General features: G+C 45.9%; 1 protein-coding gene across 1 annotated transcript in view; it reads right to left on the bottom strand.

Moving 5' to 3' along the window:
• Window positions 1–25292, bottom strand: part of SLC2A1 (solute carrier family 2 member 1) — a 42660-nt gene that overhangs the window by 2653 nt on the left and 14715 nt on the right. Inside the window, exons 2-9 of the mRNA XM_048518788.1 lie at window positions 14190–14282; window positions 7367–7527; window positions 6637–6877; window positions 6187–6349; window positions 5784–5971; window positions 3334–3438; window positions 2682–2783; window positions 1596–1799 (exon numbers count right to left, since the gene is read on the bottom strand). Of these exons, the coding sequence (XP_048374745.1) occupies window positions 1596–1799; window positions 2682–2783; window positions 3334–3438; window positions 5784–5971; window positions 6187–6349; window positions 6637–6877; window positions 7367–7527; window positions 14190–14282 (1257 nt within the window). The remainder of the gene's footprint in view (window positions 1–1595; window positions 1800–2681; window positions 2784–3333; window positions 3439–5783; window positions 5972–6186; window positions 6350–6636; window positions 6878–7366; window positions 7528–14189; window positions 14283–25292) is intronic.

The raw sequence follows: 25292 nt of genomic DNA, 5'->3' as shown, positions 1-25292 counted from the left end.
GATTGAACATGGAACCTTCTGCATGCCAAGGAAGTGCTCTACCTGGAAATGGAACTTCCTAATCTCAACTGCTCTGACTAATGATCCCACCGCACACCTTTTTTGTCCCAGGTACATTTCTGCACAAGTTTGCTTCTGGAGTAACATTTCCACCCTGCGTTCTAACTCAATGTGCAGAAGTCTTCTTCACTTGCTTTTTGTGGCCAAAGTCTCCTCCCTAAGCTTGCTGATCGTGGAATCGTAGAGTTGGAAGAGACCCCGAGGGCCATCAAGTCCAATCCCCCTGCCATTCAGGAACACACAATCCTGACATATGCTCATCCAGCCTCTGTTTAAAAACTTCCACAGAAAGAGACTCCACCACTCTCCGAGGCAGTGAATTCCACTGTTGAACAGCCCTGACAGTCAGAAAGTTCTTCCTAATACTTAGGTAGAATCTCTTTTCCTGCACCTTGAATCCATGACTCCATGTCCTAGTCTCTCAGGCAGCAGAAAACAAGCTTGCTCCCTCTTCAACATGGCATCCCTTCAAATGTTTAAACATAGCTATCATGTCCCCTCTTAACCTACACTTCTCCGGATTAAACATCCCCAGCTCTCTAAGCCTCTCTTCATAGGGCATGGACTCCAGACCTTTTACCATTTTGCCAGGTTCAGCTGGCAGGAATTACAACTGATCTCCAAAATATAGAGATCAGTTCTTTTGGAGGAAATGACAACTCCCGAGGGTGGACTTGATGGTATACCATAGTGGCTAGGAGAAACAGAAGTCCTAGAGTGACATCACATCCCTGCTCAGCTCCTTTCCCTCCTCAAACTCCACCCTCCCGCAGGATCGATCCCCAAAATCTCCAGGAATTTCCCAACCAGGAGTTGGCAACCCTACTCCTTCCTAGGAATTGTCTCATTCATTCTCCACTGCCTTCGTTCCCTAGTTCCCTCTTGTTCCTTGGCTCCATCATCCTGCCTATCCTGTCCCTGCCAACCACCTCCCCATTTGCCACCACTACAGCCACAGTGTCCCTCTGCCAAACAAGACACCATTAGAGATGGAACCAGGTAGCAGGACCAGGTGTTTTGAGACTGAAGAGTACTTTCAGACATCCTAAATAATCACACTTGCAATGCACTTTGCCACTGGATTTGACTGTGAAATGGCAAAATCCACTGTCAAATGATAATTAAAGTGCATTGACAGTGAATTTAAAGTTCATTATTCAGTGTGTCGGAAGATTTGACTGCGTGAAAGGGCAAAATCCACTGTCAAATGATCACTAAAGTGCATATACAGTGAATTTAAAGTGCGTTATTCAGTGTGTCGGAAGATTTGACTGTATGAAAGGGCAAAATCCACCGTGAAATGATCACTAAAGTGCATATACAGTGAATTTAAAGTGCGTTATTCAGTGTGTCGGAAGATTTGACTGTGTGAAAGGGCAAAATTCCCCCGTGAAATGATCACTAAAGTGCATATACAGTGAATTTAAAGTGCATTATTCAGTGTGTCTGAATGATAATATAAGCCATCCCTCTCTTAGCAACAAACAGGAGGCTAGTCTAGCTCGCATCACATCAGACGATCCTTGCAAAGTTACCTCAAGGTATTGAAAGCCCATCCCTACAATGAAGTTTGACGTCCAGTTTGCCAGGCCGGCAACGGCAAAGGCGGACGGGCGAGGGCCTTGGCTGAACAACTCGGCCACGATGAACCACGGAATGGGGCCTGGGCCGATCTCAAAAAATGACACGAACCCAAGGACGGCAATAATACAGATGTAGGACATCCAGGTCAATTGTTCCTAGTGCCAGGAGAAGAAAGAGGAAGGAATCAGTACAGACACATTCAGTACCCTTGTGTTCGTTCTTACCCACTCCGACATCTGTTCTATCAGTTTTCTGTCACTTCTTTCCTCTGAGGAGACGAGTGCATTGCATTTACTTTTAAACATTTTATTTTCAAAGCTAAGGTGAAAAATAGTGATCAGCCCAAAGTTGTCCTTGGATTTCAAAGGCTGAGCCAGGATTTGGATCCAGGTCATGTAAAGGCCGCTGGTTTATGCAGATGGATTATAATCTGGAGAACACAGTTTGATTCCCCCACTCCTTCACCTGAGCAGCAGAGGCTTATCTGGTGAACCAGATGTGTTTCTGCATTCCTGCTGGGTGACCTTGGCTGGTCACAGTTCTTCAGAAGTCTCTCAGCCCCACCTACCTCACAAGGTGTCAGTTGTGGGGAGAGGAAGGGAAAGGAGCTTGTAAGCCCCTTTAAGTCTCCTTACAGGAGGGAAGTGGGGTATACATCCAAACTCTTTCTTCTTGTTGTCCAGATTTTACTAAACAACCAAATTCCGCCTTCCAAACTAAAACTGTGGGTGGGGGTATCTTCAAACTCAACAGAATTTCTGAAGCTTGTGGAGTGGGTTGAAATAACAGGAACCTTGGTCCCTTGAACCCAGGTAACTCCACTAGCCTCTAGTGACAGTGACCCAAGGTGGCCCTATTACCTCTCCTAATGCCACAGATAAGGAGCTGGAGTGAGGATCCCCAGGCAAGGCTGTTTCCCAGATGGGCTCCATGTTCATCAGGCTTTGCTCACCAGCTACATCTAGGTGCGCATCTCTCTCTGCCCAGATCATTCAAGGAGCTATTTCCCAATCCACCGTGATGCGTTCACCACTTACCAGGAGAGCCAACGCAATTGTCATGAGGACTGCACAACCTGCCATCCCGGCCAGGCCAGTGAGATGTAGTGTCCTTCGTCCAGCCCGTTCTACAACAAACAGCTGTCAGAGAAGACCCCGGGGGGGGGGGGGGAGAAAGGATGAAATTGAGTGCCTGTTCAGCAGAGGGAAAGGGCAAACTTGGTTTGTCCCAAGCGTGCTTCAATAAAACAGCCTAGAGTGCTGTGAGAAATTATTTCAGTCAAATAACTGAAGGCATCAAGGAACCCAAATTGTCCTCCTACAGAAATATCTGCCTGCTCTCGCTCGCTCTCTGCATGAAAACTTTGGTTTTAACCCTTTAGCCCCTGCATATCCCACTAAAAGAAAGGTGACGCTTTCAATTCCATTCATTCATTTGCCTCTTCCCCTCCTTCTGTTCTTTCCACTTCCCTGTCTAAAAACTAGATTGTAAGATCCTTGGGGCAGAGACTTTGCTTTTGTTTCCTTATCCTTAGTAGTAACATCCATCATCACCATGTCAATTGAAACACAAGTTCCAGTGTTTAAAGTAGCTCTGGACATGAAATATCCCCCCTCCCCTATAGAACAGGCACACTTTCCCAGCTCCCAGCAATAGCCCCTCCAATCAGCAAACTTAGGAAACACTCACTGAAACAACTGTGAAGGCTGTGTTTACAACTCCAGCGCCTATGGTAGCGTAGACAGGCTCCTGTACCCCAGCTTTTCTGAAGATTCTTGTAGAATAGTAGAAAACCTGAAAAAAAGAAATGTGCAAACTGTTAAGGAACATATGAAGAAGAAGAGAAGAAGAATTAGGTTTTATATCCAGTTTTTCAAGGGGACTTATAAACTCCTTCCCTTCCTCTCCCCACAACAGACTCCTTGTGAGTTAGGTGGGGCTGAGAGAGTTCAGAGATGACTGTGACTAGCCTGAGGTCACCCAGCAGGCTTCATGTGGAAGAGTAGGGAAACAAATCCAGTTCACCAGATTAGAGTATACTGCTCATATGGAGGAGTGGGGAATCAAACTCGGTTTCCAGATTAGATTCCACTGCTCTTAACCACTACACCACACTGGCATCAGGTGGAAAGAACTAAGGCAAAAGGAGGAGGAGGAGGAGGAGGAGGAGGGTTTATACCCCCCCTTCCCTCCTGTAAGGAGACTCAAAGGGGCTTACAAACTCCTTTCCCTTCCCCCCTCCACAACAAACACCCTGTGAGGTGGGTGGGGCTGAGAGACCTTCGAAGAATTGTAACTAGCCCCAGGTCATGCAGCTGGACTGTGTTGGAGTGCATAGGCTAATGTGAATTCCCCAGATAAACCTCCACAGCTCAAGTGGCAGAGCAGGGAATCAAACCCAGTTCCTCCAGATTAGAGTACAACTGCTCTTAACCACTATGCCACCAGCGCTCCCTTCATAGCCTCCAAATTGAAGTTTTCACCCACTCTTCTGTGCCCAGCGAGTGATAAACCCAGATATATTTCAGGCCCCTAATGCAGAGTTTCTGTACCATAATTCAGTTTCAGACAAATCTACCAAAGTTCTCCGTATGCAGAAACCCGTGAGACCAAATTCGTCAGAAGAGATCAAAATTTCAGCCACCGTCTCAAAAGAATGCCCAGATTTTCTTAGAAGATGCCAGAATATTACATGCCAAATCCACAAAATGAGTTGCATCACAGTCATGGATTTGCTTCAAATCTTTGCAGAGTCACTCTACGTGTTGAAATGTCCAAAGACATCCAAAGACATTTTCCTTAAAACTTGCTGGCCTGGCTGCCTGCGATGAACAGTAGTTATTAAAGCCTCACTTTGACATACAAAATCTATTTTTTTTAAAGCGTGCAAAGTAATGTGCCAAAATTAGCAAGAATGTCGCAATAAGTTGATGGCCAAACATTTAAATAAAATTGCTAAATGTTCAAGAATTTCTGCATCCATGATGCATGGAGATCGAGTAATGGTTTTTATTGTGAGTTCACATCAGTTCACGCACATTTCATTACTATATTTTCAGGCACACCAAATTTGATTTGATGCAGCCAAAAAAAAATTGCGAACAGGAGCCCAATTTCTGCCTCCTCAAGGCACTCTAATGTTCAAAATGCAGGGATTTATTAGGCTAAAATGGGTTTAGCAACTTCCAGAAAAATCGCCTTCATAATCTAATCCATCGTACTTTTAAGCTATTTTTAACATATGTCAACATGGGGCATGTTGTACCACCAGGCCTACTGTATCCTTGTTAACTACGGGGAGCTTAACAGTGCAAAGAAATTTGAATATGTAGAAGCTGAGGCTGGTCTGCAATACATTTGCATTGCAAACCTAAAAGTTCATACCAGGCTCTGTTTCCTGTTTCATAGTACAGAAATGAGAATCTCAGGCTATTGGTCAGCAAAACTCGGGTTCCTATTTGCCATAATCTGCCACGAAGGAAGACTGTGGGCCAATCATTCTCTCTCTCAGTTTCATTCTATCTCATACAGGTGTTGGGATGGTAAGATGGTGGGGAATCCTTCAACTCTGTGAAGAAGGGACTGAATAAAAAGCAAACAAGTCCCATCCCTGCAGTGTATAAAGTGCCATCAATTTGCAGCTGATTTACAGCAACACTTTATGGGGTTTTCAAGACAAGAGATGAAAGAGGTGGTTTGTCATGGCCTTCCTTTGCATAGGAACCCGGATATTAATTTTCTGGTGGTCTCCCACCCAAGTAGAAGAAGAAGAAAAGGAGTTTGGATTTATCCCCCACCTTTCTCTCCTGTAAGGAGACTCAAGATGGCTTACAAGCTCCTTTCCCTTTCTCTCCCCACAACAGAAACCTTGTGAGGTAGGTGGGGCTGAGAGAGTTCTGAGGGAACTGTAACTAGCTTAAGGTCACCCAGCAGGAACGTAGTGCACAAACATGCTTGGTTCACCAGATAAGCCTCAGCCACTCAGGTGGAGGAGTGGGGAATCAAACCTGGTTCTCCAGATTAGAATCCACCTGCTCTTAACCAGTACACCACTAGTTAGGACTGACCCTGCTCAGCTTAGGGTTCTCTGAAACATAAAGCATTGTAAAAAATAAACTGATTTGAATGGCCTCACTTACAGCATTGATCCCCGAGAGCTGCTGGGACAGCTGTAGGACAATGGCAATAAGGATGGGCTGGCGGTACATAGGCGAGCGGAAAAGTTCCAGGATGGTCACTTTCTTCTCCCGCATCATTTGCCGACTTTCCTCCTTCATCTCTTGGAGGTCACTGCTGACGTCGGTCGTCCCTCGGAGCTTCTTCAGAACTGGAGGGCACACCAGGAGAGGAGAATCAGGAAAATGATCTCAGCTGTCACACAAGCTGATGGTTAGTCTACTGCTCAGACCAGCTAGGAAGTCCTTCCCATCACCTGCTACCTGACCTCTTAACCAGAGACCCCAGGGATTGAACCTGGGACCTTTTGCATTCCAAGCATATGCATCTTCCATCAAGCCACAGTTTACTACAAGTCCAACTCACCGCTCTTGGCTTTGTTCTCCTCGTTGCGATTGATGAGGAGGAAGCGGGGGCTCTCTGGGGCAAAGGGCAGCAGGATGCATTGCATCAAGGCAGGGATGAAGATGAAGCCCAGCAGAAGCGGCCACAGCGACTCACTCCCCATGATTAGATCCATCCCGAAGATCTACAGAGAGAGCACAACCAACGGGTTCACAAGGGGCCGCCGTTTCTCCAAATCCAGGATGATTCTCCCTCGCAACTTTGCTAAATTATCATTATCCTCCTAGAGATATGGATGTTCCACTCTCTGCTCTAAAAACGAACCATGCTTTTTGGCAGTTGCAATTCTACCTCTTTAACAAAGGCAGATGTGCAGATGGGACCGACGTTTCCCTGCATCGGCAGAGATCTGCATCAAAACTTCTGTGCCTTCCCAGTCCCCAGTAGGGGGAGCTGATGAGAACAACTCACCTGGGCTATGAGGATACCCACGACGACGGCAAGCTGATGAAGGGTCCCCAGAGCCCCTCGAAGGGCCGTGGGGGACACCTCGCCCACATACATGGGCACAAAGCCTGTGGTGAGGCCAGAATACAGCCCAATTATGAAGCGGCCCAGGATCAGCATTTCAAAGGAGTTGGCCATCTTGGAGAAACCCATAAGAGCAGCAGAAAGGAAAGCAAGGCTGTTGGACATCAACATAGAGTTCCGCCTGGAAGAAGAAAAGGGTCAGAAGTTAGTCGGGTGTTTAGTGTGTGAGGCAGCACTCAAGAATGGGACCCATTTATTAAAGGAGATGGATGAGACTCCAACTAATTAAACTACTCTGGTGCAGGCTTTTCAGTGCAGACTCCTGGATAACGATTTTGAGATAATGGGCAAGAAATGCTAGAGAGCAGTTTGGTCTGAGGCTTAGGGTGGGCAGCAGGTCAGGGAAAGCAGAACTGCAGTTGCAGCTTCTCACTGCCTTCCACCCAGAGTCTAACACAATAACAAGACAAGTTCAGCCAAAGAATAATTTGACTCTTTCAGGGGTTGTTCATTGACCAGGAAAACATTTTGCTTCACAGCTGAGCAGAAGCAGTAAAGAATGTGGAATATCTGCAGTTTTACAATGTTAAAAATAAAATCTATTTTGTTAATTATATGCTAAAGCCATGAAAGGCTGTCCGTTAAACAAAAGAGATGGTTACGTGCTCACCGTCCAAAGCGGTTGACAAACAGCCCCACAGAGAAAGCTCCAATCATCCCTCCAATGGAGAATATGGACACTGAGAGGGACCACAAAGTAGTGAGGGTGCCATGGCTGATGTACTCCCCGTAGCGCTCATGCCAGGTCCGATTGTAAAACCTTTCAATCACCTGCGAAGGAAAAGCCAAGAGACTGTTAGACTGAATCCACTGGGATGTACGCATTCTTGCTTGACTCTTAAGAATGAAACAAATGTATGCAGGATGGAGGGGTGGGCTAGAAGCAGCTTCAGCGGGTTCAAGTCACTTTTTCTCCTGGGCGAGCTGAAACACTGCCAAAGGGCTCTTGAAGCCATCCTCCTCCCAAAGAGAGGCTCTGGCAGCTGCCGATTTCTTTTCACAAGCCACCCCCCTGGCAAAGGAGCATAGATGGTTCACTCCCAAAATCTCTGTTGCCGTTCCACATTGAGGGAGATGAAGAGGCCTTTGACAGACCTTCAACCTGGGTTGCCAGCTCTGGGTAGGGAAATACTGGAGATTTGGGGGGTGGGGTGTGAAACCTGAAAAGGGCGGGGTTTGGGGAGAAGAGGAACTTCAGTGGGGTTTAGTGCCTTAGCGTCCCCCTTCCAAAGTGGCCAATTTCTCCAGATGAGCTGATCTCTGCCACTTGGAGATCAGTTGTAACCCCAGGAGATCTCCAGCCATCACCTGGAGGGTAGCAACCATCAGCAGATACCACCAACATCCCCAAGTAATACCCTGTTTCTCCGAAAATAAGACATCCCCTGAAAATAAGACGTAGTAGAGGTTTTGCTGAAGTGCTAAATATAAAGCATCCCCCGAAAGTAAGATGAAGCAAAGGCCGTTTCCGCACGGGCGTGGAGGCGGAGGCCGTTCGCATGCAAGCATGCGGGCGGCCTCCAGAGGGGCCGGCAGAGCGACGTAAGCGGCTCCGCCGCAGAAGGCAGCCTTCTTCCTTCCGATCCCACTCACCGTGTCCCCGTCGTGCGGCCTGCTGGCACAGCGTCGCCCAGCCCGCGCTTCCACTGCACCCTCCGACCCTCCAGGGGTGGGAGGACAGCGTGGGCGAGGCTTGACGGCCAACAGGCTGACTAATGGGGACACGGTGAGTGGGATCGGAGGGAACAACAGCGTGTTCCCCAGCGGTGCTGTTCTCACAGCGACCGCCGGGAACACGCTTTCCCCTCAAAACAACCCGCTTTAAAGGGTTACATTTTAGGAAAGCGACACTGACGCCACGCCCTGGGGAGGGGGAGCGCAGTCAAAAGAAAGGTTGGCGGCTGCTCGCGAATTTACAGCTTAGCGCCGCTTATAGCAATACGTGGGCGGCCTGGGGGCGGCGTTTTTACCACCCCCAGGCCGTCGTTTTTGGCCCGTGCGGAAAGGGCCAAAGTTTTTGTTTGGAAGCATGCCCGTCGAACAGAACACCAGAGCATGCAGCTGTGGAGCAGAAAAATAAGACATCCCCTGAAAATAAGACATAGCGCATCTTTGGGAGCAAAAATTAATATAAGACACTGTCTTATTTTCGAAGAAACATGTTAGGAACCTGTCATTAGAAGTGAATAGCCAATTGGAGCTCTACTCTCCCCACCCCATCGGAGACATATATTTTAACTGTTTATTGATTAATCTGAGTCATTTTAATCATTTATTACATTAACTGTGCTTGTACTGATTTCAGTGGGTTGTGTAAGCCTTTGGCTGGGGAGGAAATTAAAAAGTACAGGAAAGACGTTTTTTTCTGGTTTCATCATCATCCTTGGCCACTGACACTGTGACTCAAGGCTGCCTATCTGGGGACTTTAACCTACTTGGGGATATGTTTACCCCAGCCGTCTGGCACCTGTCACTCCGGAGATAACCCCCCCACTAAAGAAGTGGGGAGACGCTTTCTCCACTAGGTGGGGCAAAGAGTCGAACCGGCACCCGGCCAACCAATTTCACAGTGACCTCTTTGGAAATGTGGACTGGCTGGTGCAGCTGATAAAACACCAAAGAAGAACTTCCTGGAGGTTGAGTTACTTGCTGAGTCACGATAGCCAAGCAAGAGTGAAATTGGGGGGGGGGGGGGGGGGGGGAAGAGGGAAAGAGGCAGCCGGCCCTTTCTTCCTAAGCTGCTGCATACAAATTCCTAATATGTTTTCCTTCCCCCAACCAGGGAAATTGCCATTCTTATAACCCAGCTGCCTTGGTTTGATTGCCCCAGGTAACCTGATCTCAGAAGCTAAGCAGGATCAGTGAGAGTTAATATTTGGATGGGGAGACCACCAAAGAAGTCCAGGGCTGCTACACAGTGGCAGGCAACAGTAAACAATCTCCTGCTAGTCTCTTGACTTGAAAACCCTGCTGGATTGTTCTAAGTCAGCTGCGACTTGACAGCACTTTATACACACCCACATAGGACAGCCTCTCCAGTTTACTGATCTTGTGTGGTTATTATTTTTGTCTGAGCACATTAAAAAAAAACAAATCTGTATTTACGGAGAACAGCTTGCTTTAGGTATTCAGGAGAAAGAAATTGGTTCATTTAATTCTTCATTGCTGAAGAAGACAGCAGAATAAAGCACTTTCAATCCACTTTGCAGCTGGATTTTGCTGTGCGAAAGAGCAGAATCCACTTGCAAACAATTGTGAAAGTGGATCGGAAGTGCATTATTCTGCATGTGTGGAAGGGGCCTGAGTTTTGCTGGCCTGTTCACACTGGAGGGGCTTTCCAGCAAAGAAGCCAAGATCTTAAGGCAGCCAGTTTGGTGTGGTGGTTAAGAGTATTGGACTAGCATCTGGGAGACCCAAGTTCAAATCTCCACTTTGCCCTGAAAACTTGCTTGGTGACCTTGGGCCAGTCACACATAGCCTAGCCTAACCTCACAAAGTTGTTGTGAGGAGAATGTGGTAAGCTGCTTCAAATCCCCATTAGGGGTAAAGATAGGGCAGAAATGAAGTAAACAAAATTAGTAAATAGATTTTATTGCTTCAAAAACAATCCTGATAGTCACTGGAATTTTTTTAAATGCACACCTTTGCTGTAAGTCACTTTACTACATCATAAGAACATAAGAACAAGCCTGCTGGATCAGAGAAGAGTCCATCTAGTCCAGCACTCTGCTACTCGCAGTGGCCCACCAGGTGCCTTTGGGAGCTCACATGCAGGATGTGAAAGCAATGGCCTTCTGCTGCTGCTGTTCCCGAGCACCTGGTCTGCTAAAGCATTTGCAATCTGAGATCAAGAAGGATCAAGATTGGTAGCCATAGATCAACTTCTCCTCCATCAATCTGTCCAAGCCCCTTTTAAAGCTATCCAGGTTAGTGGCCATCACCACCTCCTGTGGCGGCATATTCACAATGGTCCAATGAAATCAGGAGCACAGCAACAGGGAAATTACCTGCTGGTGCATTCACAGACATGCACCAACACTTTCGACTAGATCAGGGGTCCTCAAACTTTTAAAACAGGGCCAGTTCACTGTCCCTCAGACTGTTGGAGGGTCGGACTAAAAAAAACTATGAACAAATTCCTATGCACAAATGATTGTAAAATGTTTGATTTCACCTTTCAGCCTTTCTGTCATGGTCTATTTTTAGAACAGTGACCAAAGTATGTCAAGTACAGGGTGGGCTCCAAATATTGTTGGGGAGGCTGTGGAATACCTTCCCCTGTAAAAAAAAAAAAAAGCAGAACTTTCCCAATGAAGCATTCCATCTAACCCAGGATCAGGTATCTTCCTGGGTTCTTTCCTCTCTAGCAGCCAGCGAGCGATTCACCAGCCTGGCTGATGCCAATGAAAGTGAGGCGGAACAGAAAGCCTGAGAGCAACACATGGAGTAGCTGAGAGGGAAGGGCGGAGCAGGAGTTGCCACGTGTAAGGTTTCCAACTCTGGGTCAGAAAATTCATGGAGATTTGGGGGTGCCATCATGTAATTGCAATCAACAGCCGTTGGGGCCGGTTCCTCCTTTCCCTCGAGCCCCCACTGCACATGAATGGAGCCATCGCCGCCATGCCTGGCGGGCCGGATAAATGCCTTCAGGGGGCCACATTTGGCCCCCAGGCCATAGTTTGGGGACCCCTGGACTAGATGATCTGTGTTTATTGTCTATTGGAAAGAAGGAAGCTCCCTCTCGAGCCCCTTCCGCATATGCAGAATAATGCACTTTCAGTCCACATTCACAATTGTTTGCCAGTGGATTTTGCTATTCCGCACAGTAAAATCCAGCTGCAAAGTGCATTGAAAGTGCATTATTCTGCATGTGCAGAAGGGCCTCAGAGCTGACAGAGACAGTCATCTGGTTAACTGGTAAACATCCAAGCAGGAAAACCATTTACAAGCCCCCATCTTATCTTGTCCCTACCAACCTCTCAAATGTGTCCATAGAATGAAAGGCTTGCTGTTAGAATTATGTGTGCCTTCAGTTCCGTGGAAGAGTAATCAACAAGGAATAGGGTTCCCCTCTCTTTTTGCTGTATTTGTGAGTTGAATTGTTACCACTTTGTACTAGGAAGGTGAGCTGGTAAGGTTAACAATGAGGGGATTTTGGTTTAGAAACCAGAGAAGGCTTCCTAATTCTGGGCGAAGACAGACGATCCATTTGGCAAGCTGTAAGTTTCCCCCAAGTACTTATTAAAACGGGGAGGGAAGGTTTGTCTCCTGGTGGCGAATGTGACCGTAGGCGAGAACTTTTCATTCTGGGGAGTCCGGAATGTGAAAAGCCAGGAGAGGCCCAGGAATCAAAGATCAAATTCAAAACACAAATGATTTCTAACGCCTAAAGCTATTTAAGGTGATACAGTGAAAGAAAGGAGATTACTGCATCTAAATCAGCAGGGGAGAAAAATCACATAGATTAGAGTGTTTCACTGAGACACAGCGGGGCAGGGCTTGTGGGGTGGGGAGTCCTTAAGAGCATTTGGGTGCTGTGTGGTTTCCGGGCTGTATGGCCATGGTCTGGTAGATCTTGGCCCCTTCCGCACACGCAAAATAATGCGTTTTCAAACCACTTTCACAACTGTTTGCACAGTTTCACAACTGTTTGCACAGCACCCAAGTGATTCCGGCCGTGAAAGCCTTCGACAATACCTTAAGAGCATTTCTTGACTCCCTAACCATTTATACTAATGTTTTGGATATCTAGTTGTAGTGGATTTTCCGGGCTGTGTGGCCATGGTCTGGTAGATCTTGGCCCCTTCCGCACACGCAAAATAATGCGTTTTCAAACCACTTTCACAACTGTTTGCAAGTGGATTTTGCCATTCCGCACAGCTTCAAAGAGCACTGAAAGCAGTTTGAAAGTGCATTATTTTGCATGTGCGGAATGAGCCCTTGTTCCTAACGTTTTGCCTGCATCTGTGGCTGGCATCTTCAAAGGTGTATCACAGAGAGAAGTGTGTCACATCTGTGATACACCTCTGAAGATGCCAGCCACAGATGCAGGCAAAACGTTAGGAACAAGATCTACCAGGCCATGGCCACACAGCCCAGAAAATCCACAACAACCAGTTGAATCTGGCCGTGAAAGCCTTCAACAATACATTTTGGATATCTGTTCAAACCCTGTCCTCCTGATTTTTATGGCTTCTGGCCATGCACAAAGTGCAGTTAGGGTTAAAATGGACATTGGATGGGGTGTGCTGAGGTGAACCATGGAGGTCTAGGATTCTACTAATGAAGGGGGGAGGGGTATTTTGGCATCGTTAGGTGACTTACAATCCAGGTCAAGCCCTTACAGGAACTCTGGCCGTGCTTAAATTCTGCTCTAGAAGCTGTTCCTTGGAGACTCGGGTTTTAATCCAAATCAGGGTGGCATTTGTACAACAGCTTTCCCGGTGATCTTTCAAACAAAATGTTCAGCACAGAGCAAAATTTAATTCTCCTGGGAACCTGCTGAACAAATCCTATCGCAACTAATTGTAAGCCGGGTAACTGGACATGTTATTTCAGCAGGGGCTAGGGAGGGTGGGGAGTAGAGGTGCATTTCCATCCTGAACAGCATTTTTATCCCTTAAAGTTACCATAAACCAACCATGCATGAAAAAGCTGACAAGATTTTCTAGCAGTCTAACAGAATTTTGCTAGCCTAGATACCTGCCCACTTTTGTAAACATTCTCGCTTCATAACCCATTTTTCTTCCAGCAGGAAACCTGGTTAGCAAGTTTCCTTTCCAAGAAACATCTGGATCCAGACTGTCTTAGGCCCCCTTTCGCACATGCAGAATAATGCACTTTGCAGTGGATTTTACTGTGTGGAATAGCAAAATCCATTTGCAAACAATTGTGGAAGTGGACAGAAAGTTGATGTACTCATGTTGTATTGATACATACTCTCATGATACTGTACGTTCCCAAACCTTTTGTAAGTACTATAAGACCAAAATGTCTACGGCCCCTTCCGCACATGCAGAATAATGCCCTTTCAATCCACTTTGCAGCTGGATTTTACTGGGCAGAACAGCAAAATCTACTTGCAAACAATTGTGAAAGTGGATTGAAAGGGCATTATTCTGCATGTGTGGAAGGGGCCCATATTAAAACATTGACTTTGTGTTTTGAATCACACAGCTTTTGAGCTGCTAGCTGCTTTCAGTGTAATTACGTTTAGTGCATGCATTTGGGAAAAAATGGCTACTTCAGAAGGTGATGGAATTACACCATGCTGAGGTCCCTCCCCTCCCCAAACCCTCAGACTCCACCCCCAAAATCTCCTGGGATTTCCCAACCCAGAGCTGGCAACCTTAGGCCTCTGATGACCCAAGGTAAACCTTTGTGAGACTGTTGGCGCAAAACATGGGTGCCTCTGGCAAGCTGGCCCTCCTTACCTCCTGTGGGGCGTTGATGACTCCAGTGTTGTAACCGAACTGCAAGGATCCCAGAACTGCTCCTCCGACTGCTAGCATCAGCCGAGCCGTCATCTGCAAGGAGGGGACAGAGAAAACAGACCAAAGCTCAACCGGCTGTGAAAATCTGTTGATAGGCCTGTTCAAGTGCTCATCTAGGGGTAGTGCAGTTGTAGTACCTGTCTCAACATCCTCCAAACGCCTATGCGCATGGCACCTATGGGGTTATACGCCCACAACGAGCACATTCATTGAGTGCCTGAACAGGAATGTTATCCCACAGGTTTATGAAAAGAAGCAGCCAGGCAGTAAAGAATAAGAGCCAGGCCAAAACACCCTTTTGTTAATGCGCAGCCATTATAAGGAATGATAGGACCACGGGATCAACGTCGGCCATGCCAGCTTACACACACCTGTATTCCGATCACACAAGCGAGGGCCCGTTCTTGTTTCCCAATATAACTTTACTTTTAGAACCACACAAATAAGGAGCAGCAGTTGCATAGTGGTTAAGAGCAGGTGTACTGTAATCTAGAGGAACCAGGTTTGATTCCCCGCTCTGCCGCCTAAGCTGTGGAGGCTTATCTGGGGAATTCGCATTAGCCTGTACACTCCAACACAGGCCAGCTGGGTGACCTTGGGCTACTCACAGTTCTTCGGAGCTCTCTCAGCCCCACCTATCTCACAGGGTGTTTGTTGTGAGTGGGGGAGGGAAAGGAGTCTGTAAGCCCCTTTGAGTCTCCTATAGGAGAGAAAGGGGGGATATAAATCCAATGCTTCTTCTACTCTTCTTATATAACATTGGTTCAATTTGAATGTTTTGTATTCTGCTGTGCCTCAAATAAAACCTAATCGAATGCACTCATGCCATTTCATATGATGCCAGTGTGGATATTTCTCCCTACCCCCATCTCTGAGTTTGGCAGGTCTCTTTGCCCGACTTTCTTATCTGCAGCAATGAGGCCAGCGAGGTCAATTGCGAGTGTTTTGCAAATTGAATGTTTCATGCCAACAGAGTTTTAAAATAGCAAGTCAGAATTTCCTGCAAGGGGGGGTGGGGGGGAAGCTCTTGAATGTTCGAAGGCATGTGGCCGTCAATTGAAATAAATTACGGATCTAAGCTGTATGTGGGCAGATAGGCAGGTTTTTTTTAAAAAAATGTGGACTTTCGGCTTATGAATAGTAGTAATCCCTGACTCTGCTTACAACTATTGTGAGAATGAATGTCATCGGGGTGACGTTCTGTTTTACAAAACCCAGGAAGGCGTTAGGAGTTCCCTCCTATCCAAGTGCAGAATTCCAGAATCCAACAGTGTTGGCTTTTTCTGCTCAAATCACCTGATATGTTTCAAAGACATTTTCAGTTCCTCCCATATATGGCCACACTCACCCCTTTGAAACAATTCATAGTGGCCATTACGTGTTTTCCCCCTCCCCTTTTTTTTGAGATGTTGAATTAATGCTTCAGCGCTTCACAGCTTCTTATTGAGATTCTTTATATCTCACATAGCGAATGCTTCAAAGATTGTCCTCCCCAAAAATACAGAAATGGTGAAAATAAAGAGGCAAGGGGGAACGGAGCGAGCTCAAAAAATGGCACCAAGGAAGAAGTTTGGAACAGCACAGAGGCATGGAAAATGTTGTAAACAGATCGCATAGGCAACTGGAGATATTTTGAAAACAGTTCAAACAAAGAATCATTTTGGCCTTTCCGCACATGCAGAATAATGTATTTTCAATCCACTTTCACAATTGTTTGCAAGTGGATTTTGCTATTACGCACAGTAAAATCCAGCTGCAGAGAGCATTGAAAGAGAATTGAAAGTGCATTATTGTGTATGTGAAGAAGGGGCCTTTAAAAGGAGATGATTTTAAAACACTTTCGAGACATAATGAGGGGGAAACAATGTGGAACTCAATGGAGGAAACATTTTATTTCCTGCCTTTTAAAGATTTGTGCGGAAAAACCACTTTTAAACGTTTGTATAGAAAGGGCTCTTGTCTCGCGAGATGTCACCGATAAAGCTGCCCCCCCTTACCCTCAGCCAAAGTTCAAGTCCCTACCAAACCTTGGTTGTAACTATAAAAGATGGAGGTTAGCTAGGGACGTGGCTTCCAGGAGAGGGTAGGGAGAAAACAAGCCCTTGTTCATCTGCAAACAACTGAGAAAAACCTTTGAACTGAACATACCCCAACTCCTTGTCAGAGTCCAAACTCCTTTCAGCTTAAGCCAAAACAACAATTGGAGGTTTGTTCAAACTGGAGGTCAACAGAGACCATTATATTTGGATGCCTGCCTGCTAATGTACGACGAGCAGCCATTTCGAGTCCTATTTCAGCTGTTAAGGGCAAACAAAACGGAGGTCCGATTGTCACCGGCCAGCCTAAGCTGCTTTGGAACATTCACATGGTGTCCAAAGCCCCTCAAAACCACGTTGACTCTCTTTGTGCTGGAGCAGGGCCAGGTACATGTGCTTCAGTGAATTGCCAAAAAATATCGTTTTCTAAGGAAAAAAAGAATGCGGAAGAGGCACATGAATGAGATTTTGGAGGCCAAGGACACAACAGAACGGACAAGGCCGGCCCGATTATTATCCTCATGTCCTGCGATTCGCACGTCCCTAGAATGCTGAGGTTCTAGGCTAGAGACAAGGTCTGGGGGGAAAGGAACATTTTTGAGGGAGCGTTTTCCCCACTAGTTACCAAAAAAAAATGTGAGGAATTTTCTCTTCCAGAATAAATAGCAAAATAATGTTGATTGTAAATTTGCCTTGCAAAGGCATCAGCCTGCCAAAAAACCGCTTTCAGGCCAATAGTTTTCCTCTAATTACTTGAATGTGATTTTTCTGCATAAAAATAATGAGGTCTATTGATTATTTATAAACTAAAATAACAGATTTCCCACCTAATTTAACAATGAAGCAGGTGAGATAATTTTTTCTAATGTGGGGAGGGCAACGTTCACCAGAAGTGTCAAGGGCCAGGACTTCAAGATGAGCTTACGAACAAGTGCTTTGGTTGCGATATCCTTATTCTACCTCACAGGAACCATGTTGATGGTTTCCGTTATCAACCTTTATTTATCTTTTGTTTGCCGACAAAAGAAAAAAAACGATACACTTAAGATCGCTTCAGGCAGGTTTGGAAATCATCAACCTCCTATGTTGTGAGTAAAAGGTATGTACCTCCATGCGAGCAGGAAAAGAAACTTTTAAAAATTTATTTATACATACACTTTCCAAAACCAATCAAAATTGCAACATGTTGGTATTTCTTTAAAAATAAGGTGACTGATCTTTGCGCCAAGGATTTGTGCCAAGGATCTATTTAAATCTCAGTTGCCACATGCAAGTTACTGAGGAGGACCAATGACCAAAATGCATTCAGTGGGTTATTAATAACTTTTTAATAATTATTTTTAGAAGCTGTTCGAAGAACTAGTATGTGGCAACGTTGGGTCACTTGTGCAAAGCATGCTTTCCTTTACATTATTTTTGTTGTATGACTGTCATGCCTACATCTCTTTGAGAATATATTTTTGAAGACTACTGCCCCACCCACCACCCCCAGGTCCACACACTGACTTCAAGACCTGGTGCAAAAAAATTTGGAAGCCAAACCCACTACCATAACTACAGAAGCATAAAATGTAGGCCACTATGCTCATGAGTAAACTGACTATTTTAAAAATCATTTTGGAAAGGAAAAGTTGATTCCAGTGAAAACTTTTGTGGGGCAGTGGTAGTTTTTTCCTCAGTACCGGAACAAGACCATGCTAACAAAAACGTTAGGCGGAATGCATTATCTTTGGTTTAGTTTAAATTGCTTGGAAGGCTATAGTTTTTGAAATCTATTTACATGCCCCCTCCTTGTTTTCTTCTCCCTCCCTCTTTGTTTTTGTTTTTTGTGGGGGGGTTTTGGTGTTGCATCTGAATTTTCCTACTCTTCTGAAATTTTCGAACAAAAATAATAGTCTGGTTTTGAAACAGCGGTCCTGGCTTAACACTGGGGAGAAACAGAGCCTTGTAACCAAGACGAGACACTTTGAGCTGGCCCTTTTTGGTGTCAGAAGTCAAGCAGAAGAGTTACATAAAGAATCCTTTCTACATTGAATTGTCTGCTGAAGAATCTCCAACGATTCTGGGACATCTGGGGACACACTCCGTGCAGCAGTTTCACTGATGGGCTACACATAGGGTTGCCAATCTCCAGCTAGTAGCTAGAAGAAGAGTTTGGATTTATATCCCCCTTTTCTCAACCATAAGAAGTCTCAAAGTGGCTTACAAATTCCTCCCCTTCCTCTCCACACAGCAGACACCTTGTGAGGTAGGTAGGATTGGGAGAGTTCTGAGCGAACTGGCCCAAGGCCACCCAGAAGGTTTCATGTGTAGGAGTGGGAAACAAATTCGGTTCTCCAGACTAGAGTTCACCGCTCCTAACCGCTGCACTGCACAGGCTTTCCTAGGATTACAAACAACCTCTAGCTGATAGAGGTTGTTTCCCCTGAAGAAAATGGCCGCTTTGGAAGGTGGACTCTATGGAATTATTGCTCGCTGAAGTCCCTCCCCTCTCTAAACCCCACCTTCCTTAGGGTCCACCTTCAAAATCTCCAGGTATTCCCCAACCCGGAGCTGGCAACCCTAGCTACAAAGCTACCAAGCAATGTACCACTGAGTACACCAAACACTTCCTTGCCATTGCATATTGCCAGTTAGGGATGGTCAACCACCACTGTCGATCTTCCCTTGAAGGAGTTGCTGAGAAACCTCACAATTCCCCAGAGTGCAATCTGAAAAACCACGAGTCATGATCCTGTCAGTCTGCCCACTGTGAAGAAATCGCACAAGCATAACTACCTAATTGCTACTATAGCTACAATGTCATGTTTGCAACACATCTCGTCAGACCGAAACAATAGGTCTTATGCATGTGCCCTGCAGCCAAGAATGGGGGTTGGAAATGGAAAAAATATAGAAGAAAGAAATCTTGGTGTTTGTATTTCCTGATTTGGCTTCCATCAAAGCAAGCAGAAATGTTCTCCTGCGGCCTTCCCTTTTCTAATCTCAAAGGCACGCCTGAAGTTGTAGGAACCTAGCAAAGGTTAACAGAAAACCTCACACAACAGCAGCATCGGCATTGTGCATGGCTGCCCACCCACCCCCACCCCGCAAATCAAGAGAGAAGGAGGAGGAGAAGAAGAAAATGATGATGAAAATTTTGGATTTGTATCCCACCTTTCTCTCCTGTAAGGAGACTCAAGGTGGCTAACAAGCTCCTTTTCCTTCCTCTCCCCACGACACCTTGTGAGGCAGGTGAGCTGAGTGGGTACAGAGAGAACTGTGACTACCCCAAGGTCACCCAGCAGGAATGTAGGAGTGCGGAAACACAGCTGGTTCACTAGATAAGTCTCTGCCACTCAGGTATGCCTGTGGATCCAGTCTGGGAATTCGCATATTGCCATGGCACAGTGGGGCAATGGAGCTTGGGACCTAGCAGCACCAGCTTTATCTTCTGGGTGAAGAATCCACACTGCAACCACACTTGGCAGAGAATCTGGAGGAGACACGCAATCCCCATTCTCCTTGGAGCAAATTGGAAAGCAGGCCAGCTAACATCATTGTTCTGAATGGCAGCATCTCAGAAAACATCACATTTGCTTCATTGAATTTCCCTCTGCATGCTTGAGTTTTCTTCCAGGAAATAAAAATTTTACTTTCGCAGTGTATTGTCAAAGGCTTTCACAACCAGAATTAACATGCTGTTGTGGGTTTTCCAGGCTGTGGGGCCGTGATCTGGCAGTTTTAGCTCCTAACATTTTGCCAGATCTATAGGTGGCATCGGAAGATGAAGAAGAAGAGTTTGGATGTATATCCCCCCTTTAAGGAGACTCAAAGGGGCTTACAATCTCCTTTCCCTTCCCCCCTCACAACAAACACCCTGTGAGGTGGGTGGGGCTGAAAGAGCTCCGAAGAACTGTGACTAGCCCAAGGTCACCCAGCTGGAGTGTGTTGGGAGTACATAGTCTAATGTGAATTCCCCAGATAAGCCTCCACAGCTCAAGCGGCAGAGCGGGGAATCAAACCCGGATCTCCAGATCAGAGTGCACCTGCTCTTAACCACTACACCACACTGGCTCCAAGATACCATAGATGCAGGTGAAACATTAGGAACTAAAACTACCAGACCACAGCCACACAACCTGGAAAACCTACAACAACCAGATCCCTTGCAGACTTGTTTGATGCACTAAAAATGCAAGCTATAACCATACTTTGTATATACGTGATCCAGTGGTATAGAGGTTGGCCAGGATCTGGCACATTGAGGTTTGAATCCTCACCTTACCATGGAGGTTTGTTAGGTGACCATAGGCCAGTCACACCCACTGTCAAAATGGAGGTAGGGGAAATTAATGTTGTAAGCCTATTTGGGCCTCTGTAGGGAAGAAGAGCAGGGTGTAAATATCTGAATACATAAATAACTAATTAAAAAGAGGCTAGTTTGATCATTATTGCACATTGACCTCTAAGGCTGCAATCCCAGGCCTATTTACTGGTGAATGAGTCCCACTGAGCTTTATGGGGCTTACTTCTGAGTAACCATGCTAAGAAGTGGTCTGTACAACCTCCAGGGGCCATCAGTGATGCTGCAGAGGCCTGGCCCCAGAAGTTGCTGAGAGCATCCTCTCGGTTCCATTTTAAACAAAATTGCTGGTTTTAAATCGCTATACGCCACACAGGAAGCCAAACTGCCAGAAAATAAAATGGGGTTAAAAACACAAGACAGTATATAGAATATGTTTCATTCTTGCTTGTCCTTCTACCACAAATGCTTAAGACTCCCTGATTTCCACTGCGTGAGCTTGATGTACCAATGTGAAAGCACAGTGCACTGTGACTAGAGGAGACAGCCTTCAGTCAGACTACATAGGGTGGCCCACAAGGAGACACAGAACTGTACAGTTCCATCTCCTAGGCCCCTTCTGCACAGGCAGAATAATGCACTTTCAATCCACTTTTAATGCACTTTGCAGCTGTGCAGAATAGCAAGATCCATTTGCAAAATAATTGTGAAAGTGGATTGAAAGTGCATTATTCTGCATGTGCGGAAGGAGCCCTGGAGTGGACAGCAAGACAGATTTAGATGGATTTTCTCTGCATTCATGCTCCTGGTGCCCTGACTAGCAATGATTTGCTGTGCAGAGGTCATACATCGCCAGAATCCACATGCAGAAATAACAGCAGAGGAAGATGTGGGGGTGGCTTTCTCTCCTTACTGTGGGCTGTTGCTCTCTTTTGACTGAAGCCAGTTTTGTTAGAGAGTAGAATGAGGGAGAGAGTAGCTAGGAACAACCCTCCACCTCTTTAAACTGTTTTGGGTGTGGGGAAAGAGCAGGTGTGTCCCAGGAGGAGAGCAGGAGCGAAATCCCCTGCTGGAGATGAGAAGGGAGAAAATCAACCCAACTATGGTAGCTGTGCAGCTCCCAAGCCTCTTGCAGAGACAGTGGGTGAAAATAAGAGCATCTGTGTATAACAGGGTGAAGATGTTAAGGTACTGTGATTTCCTGTGCAGCAGGCGAAGATCTGGCCCCAAAGCTTCTCTGGATATCTGGCACCTCTGAAGCAGCTATTCTGACAGTATCATACCGTTCGCTGTTTGGAAATATATAGAGAAGCAAAAGATTTCTGACCTTACTTTGGCTCAGGGATGGATATATGTGTTGTAATACAGCAGCAACCCATATTATGGTGTTGTTTTATCCCGCCCAGTCAGCTTACGCAAAAGCAAATGCTGAGTCATCTGTGTATATTATAAATCACCAGTGGCAGGCAGCGCACCGGATGGTTTGGATGCTCCTAGGCAACAAATATAAAAATTAGACCAAAGTTTAGACAACCTCTGCTAGTGTGTCCCAAGAAATAAGTTCCATTTTAAACACTGATGAACCCAAGGTACCCTCTTGCAAAAGAGGTTGCCTGGTGCCCCTCTCCAAGATTTATTGCTCAGGCCTTGCCAGATTCTGCTGGGTGGGTGAATAATTCTGTTGAATTTCCACACTGGGTGCAATAGCATTATCCCAGCCTTCCCTCAGAAAATCAATCACTCTAGGGGCGAAGAAGGATCAGACTGTCCACTGTATCTCTGCATGAGTCCCTGCTCTTTGCTTTCCAATTATGATGCATGTGCAGAATGGTGCATCACACAGAAAAAGAAGTGAATTCATCTGAGGATGGATTTTTCTTTTCACATTCTATTTTATTTATTTGTTTGTTTCTCTTTAAGAGTGTTGTCTGCTTCCAGTTTTTATTCAGGAAAAACACTGGGAAGCTTTTGTCCATTTGGCACAATGTTCTGTTTCCAAGCATGATGACCTTCTCAGCAACTACGTCAGCTTGGACCTCACATCCAATCTCTCTTCAACGATGGGGCCAAGTCACTCTTTCTTCCCCAATTCGCAACTTGGAAAGCACGAAAGAACACGAATTTGATTTGAGAATATCAAGCGACACAATCAAATGTTTTTTTAATTAAGCCAACAGGAATCCAACCTAGCTGCCACAGCTGCTTAAAGAACATCTGTCATGGATTCTCAAAAGAGAATGTTGCCTCTCTGCCCTCTCCGAACCTCACTTTCCCCATCTGTAAACTTGGCATGGACCCAAGTCCCTGTACAGGCAACAGTGGGATTCTTGTATGACTATTCATTTGTTGAATACTGCTTGCTTTTGCAAACTTTTGATTGCAAAAAATTCTGGCACTTGGGCGGAGCAGGGCAAGGGAAAAACCAGAAGCAGGTCAAAGGACAGGGCCACAGAGGCCCATTCCGCACATGCAGAGTAATGAACTTTTCATCCACTTTCCAGAGGGAAGCGGGTGCAAGAACCTTTCCCGCAACTAACAGCGGGCAACTGACATGGTCTTCAGCCACTGCACTATAAGCTTGAGCAGAACAGAACCTCTGTGGGTCAGTTGGGAGGAACAATGCACAGGTACGATAGAGTTCCACTTGACATGTGAAACAGTGCACTGGGAATGACATGAACTATCTGCTTTCCTGTACATGCACTGAATGCACGTTGTAAGCATGTGCCCGAGTGAAAACATCACTCTCTAGCCCCTTCCGCTCATGCAGAATAACGCACTTCCAATCTACTTTCACAATTGTTTTAAAGTGGATTTTGCTATTCTGCACAGTAAAATCCAGCTTCAAGGTGCATCGAAAGTGCATTATTCTGCATGTGCGGAAGGGGTCTCTCTTTTGTTTTAATTCCAACTTGATTTTAAAAAAAAAACCTTTCGTAACCAGGTTTTTGGCCGGTCTTTTACACCATAAAATCCTGGCAACAAAATGTCCTGAATATGTGTTTGTGTGTATGTGTGTGTGTGTGGGGTGTGTGTGTGTGTTAAGGTTAAAACCACTTTGGATGCCGAGAAGGCACCACACAGTTTCTTTTAAAAAAAAAAAAAATCAACATTAACAGGCCCGAAGACCAAAAGCCTGACTGGATGGATTCTTGTTTCTTTTTTTCCTGGTCTGTTGGCAACACTAATTCTCAGTTCGTCATCCATGCAACAGACACCAACACCCAGTCGGTTTCCTATACTTGTGACTCAGTCCTTTCAAAGCACCAGACTTCAGTTTCAGAAGCAAACGCTTGTCTGGCATTTTTGAACAGCTTCAAAGGACTTCTCCTCAGACCCCTCCCTGTCGCCATCTTGTTCTGTGGGATTAAAATCCCGCCACGTTCATCACAAGCAGGAGCAATTGTATGTCGTTGATACAGCATTTCTTATTGCACAGAGTGTTTGACAGGATATGGGTCACAATTATGCCCACTTGAGACGAAACAGCAGCCAGGAAATGACAACTTGGCTTAAGTCACGCAATGAATGCAGATGTGACTTCAACCCACACGGCCCAGGCTGTGCTGCAAGCCAATTGCTAGGCCACAATTGGCTCAGCGATGCAGCAACATCTCGTGGAGGCAAGCGACCAGCAAAACCATGATGAAAGGGAAGACAAATGCTCTTTCAGAGCAAAATGGGATGAATGCTGAAAACGGCTTCTATATCCCGACACACCGACCTGCAACGAAGAGGAAATGTTGCTAGGCAGCCGGGGAGCACTGTGATTGTACTGTATTTCCTTTTTCACAAATCCTCGTCAATTAGGATGCTAATATGCAGAGCAGATGGATACGCAGGGACCTGGCGCTGCCTGGCAGCTCGCTGGCAACACGTTCCTGTTTATCTTAAGCAACCTTATTGCCTACACCTGTATCAGAGTGCAGACAGAAGCAGAGTTTTAATTCAAAAACTCTGGTTTGGTAACCATAGCGAGCAGAAACAGAGAGGTTCCACAATCGGGCCAGCAGTCTGCTATAGCAGAGGGTTGAAGTATAACCATTCATTCCTTCTCTAGTCCTTCCCATTCCAAACAGTTGATACATGAGGAGTCCTTTTGTTCCCAAAGGTCCACCATTCATCTTGCTCTAAACTGGATGAAGTTTTTCTTACAGGCCCCCCTTCCGCACATGCAGAATAATGCACTTTCAATCCAATTTCACAATTATTTGTAAATGGATTTTGCTAATCAGCACAGCTGCAAGTGCATTGAAAGTGGATTGAAGGTGCATTATTCTGCATGTGCGGAAGGGGCCACAGATTCTAAGCAAGAGACAGGGATGTATTACAGCACAAGGTGAGAACTCACCCGCTGCAAAGATAGTTGAGCAAACCCTTGAAGGTTTCCCATAGGAAGGCTGAAGAGGGATATTTTGTCTATGGATGGGGGTAGGTCTACTTTGGGGGTCCCCAACATGGTGCAACTGACACTTTTCCAGGCTTTTGGCAAATGTTCTTAAGAAGTAGATGGAGCCAAGTAGGGCTTCTGACCAGGCACGATTTTGGTTGGTTGGAGAACTGATTGGACATGCAAAATTGTTTAAAATGTTGCTTTGGCAGCTGCCGCCAGCACTCCACAAGCATCTTCTCCGAAGCCAAGCAGTGGCAATCATTTTGTGGCTGGCTCCGCCATTTTGTGGCCTAGCCCACCACCCTGTATCAGAGCCCCAAAGTGCCCAC

Source organism: Sphaerodactylus townsendi, linkage group LG16, assembly GCF_021028975.2.
Source record: "Sphaerodactylus townsendi isolate TG3544 linkage group LG16, MPM_Stown_v2.3, whole genome shotgun sequence".
NCBI lineage: Eukaryota > Metazoa > Chordata > Lepidosauria > Squamata > Sphaerodactylidae > Sphaerodactylus > Sphaerodactylus townsendi.
Note: the sequence above shows the minus strand (reverse complement) of the source record. Positions and strands in the feature narration are given on the sequence as shown.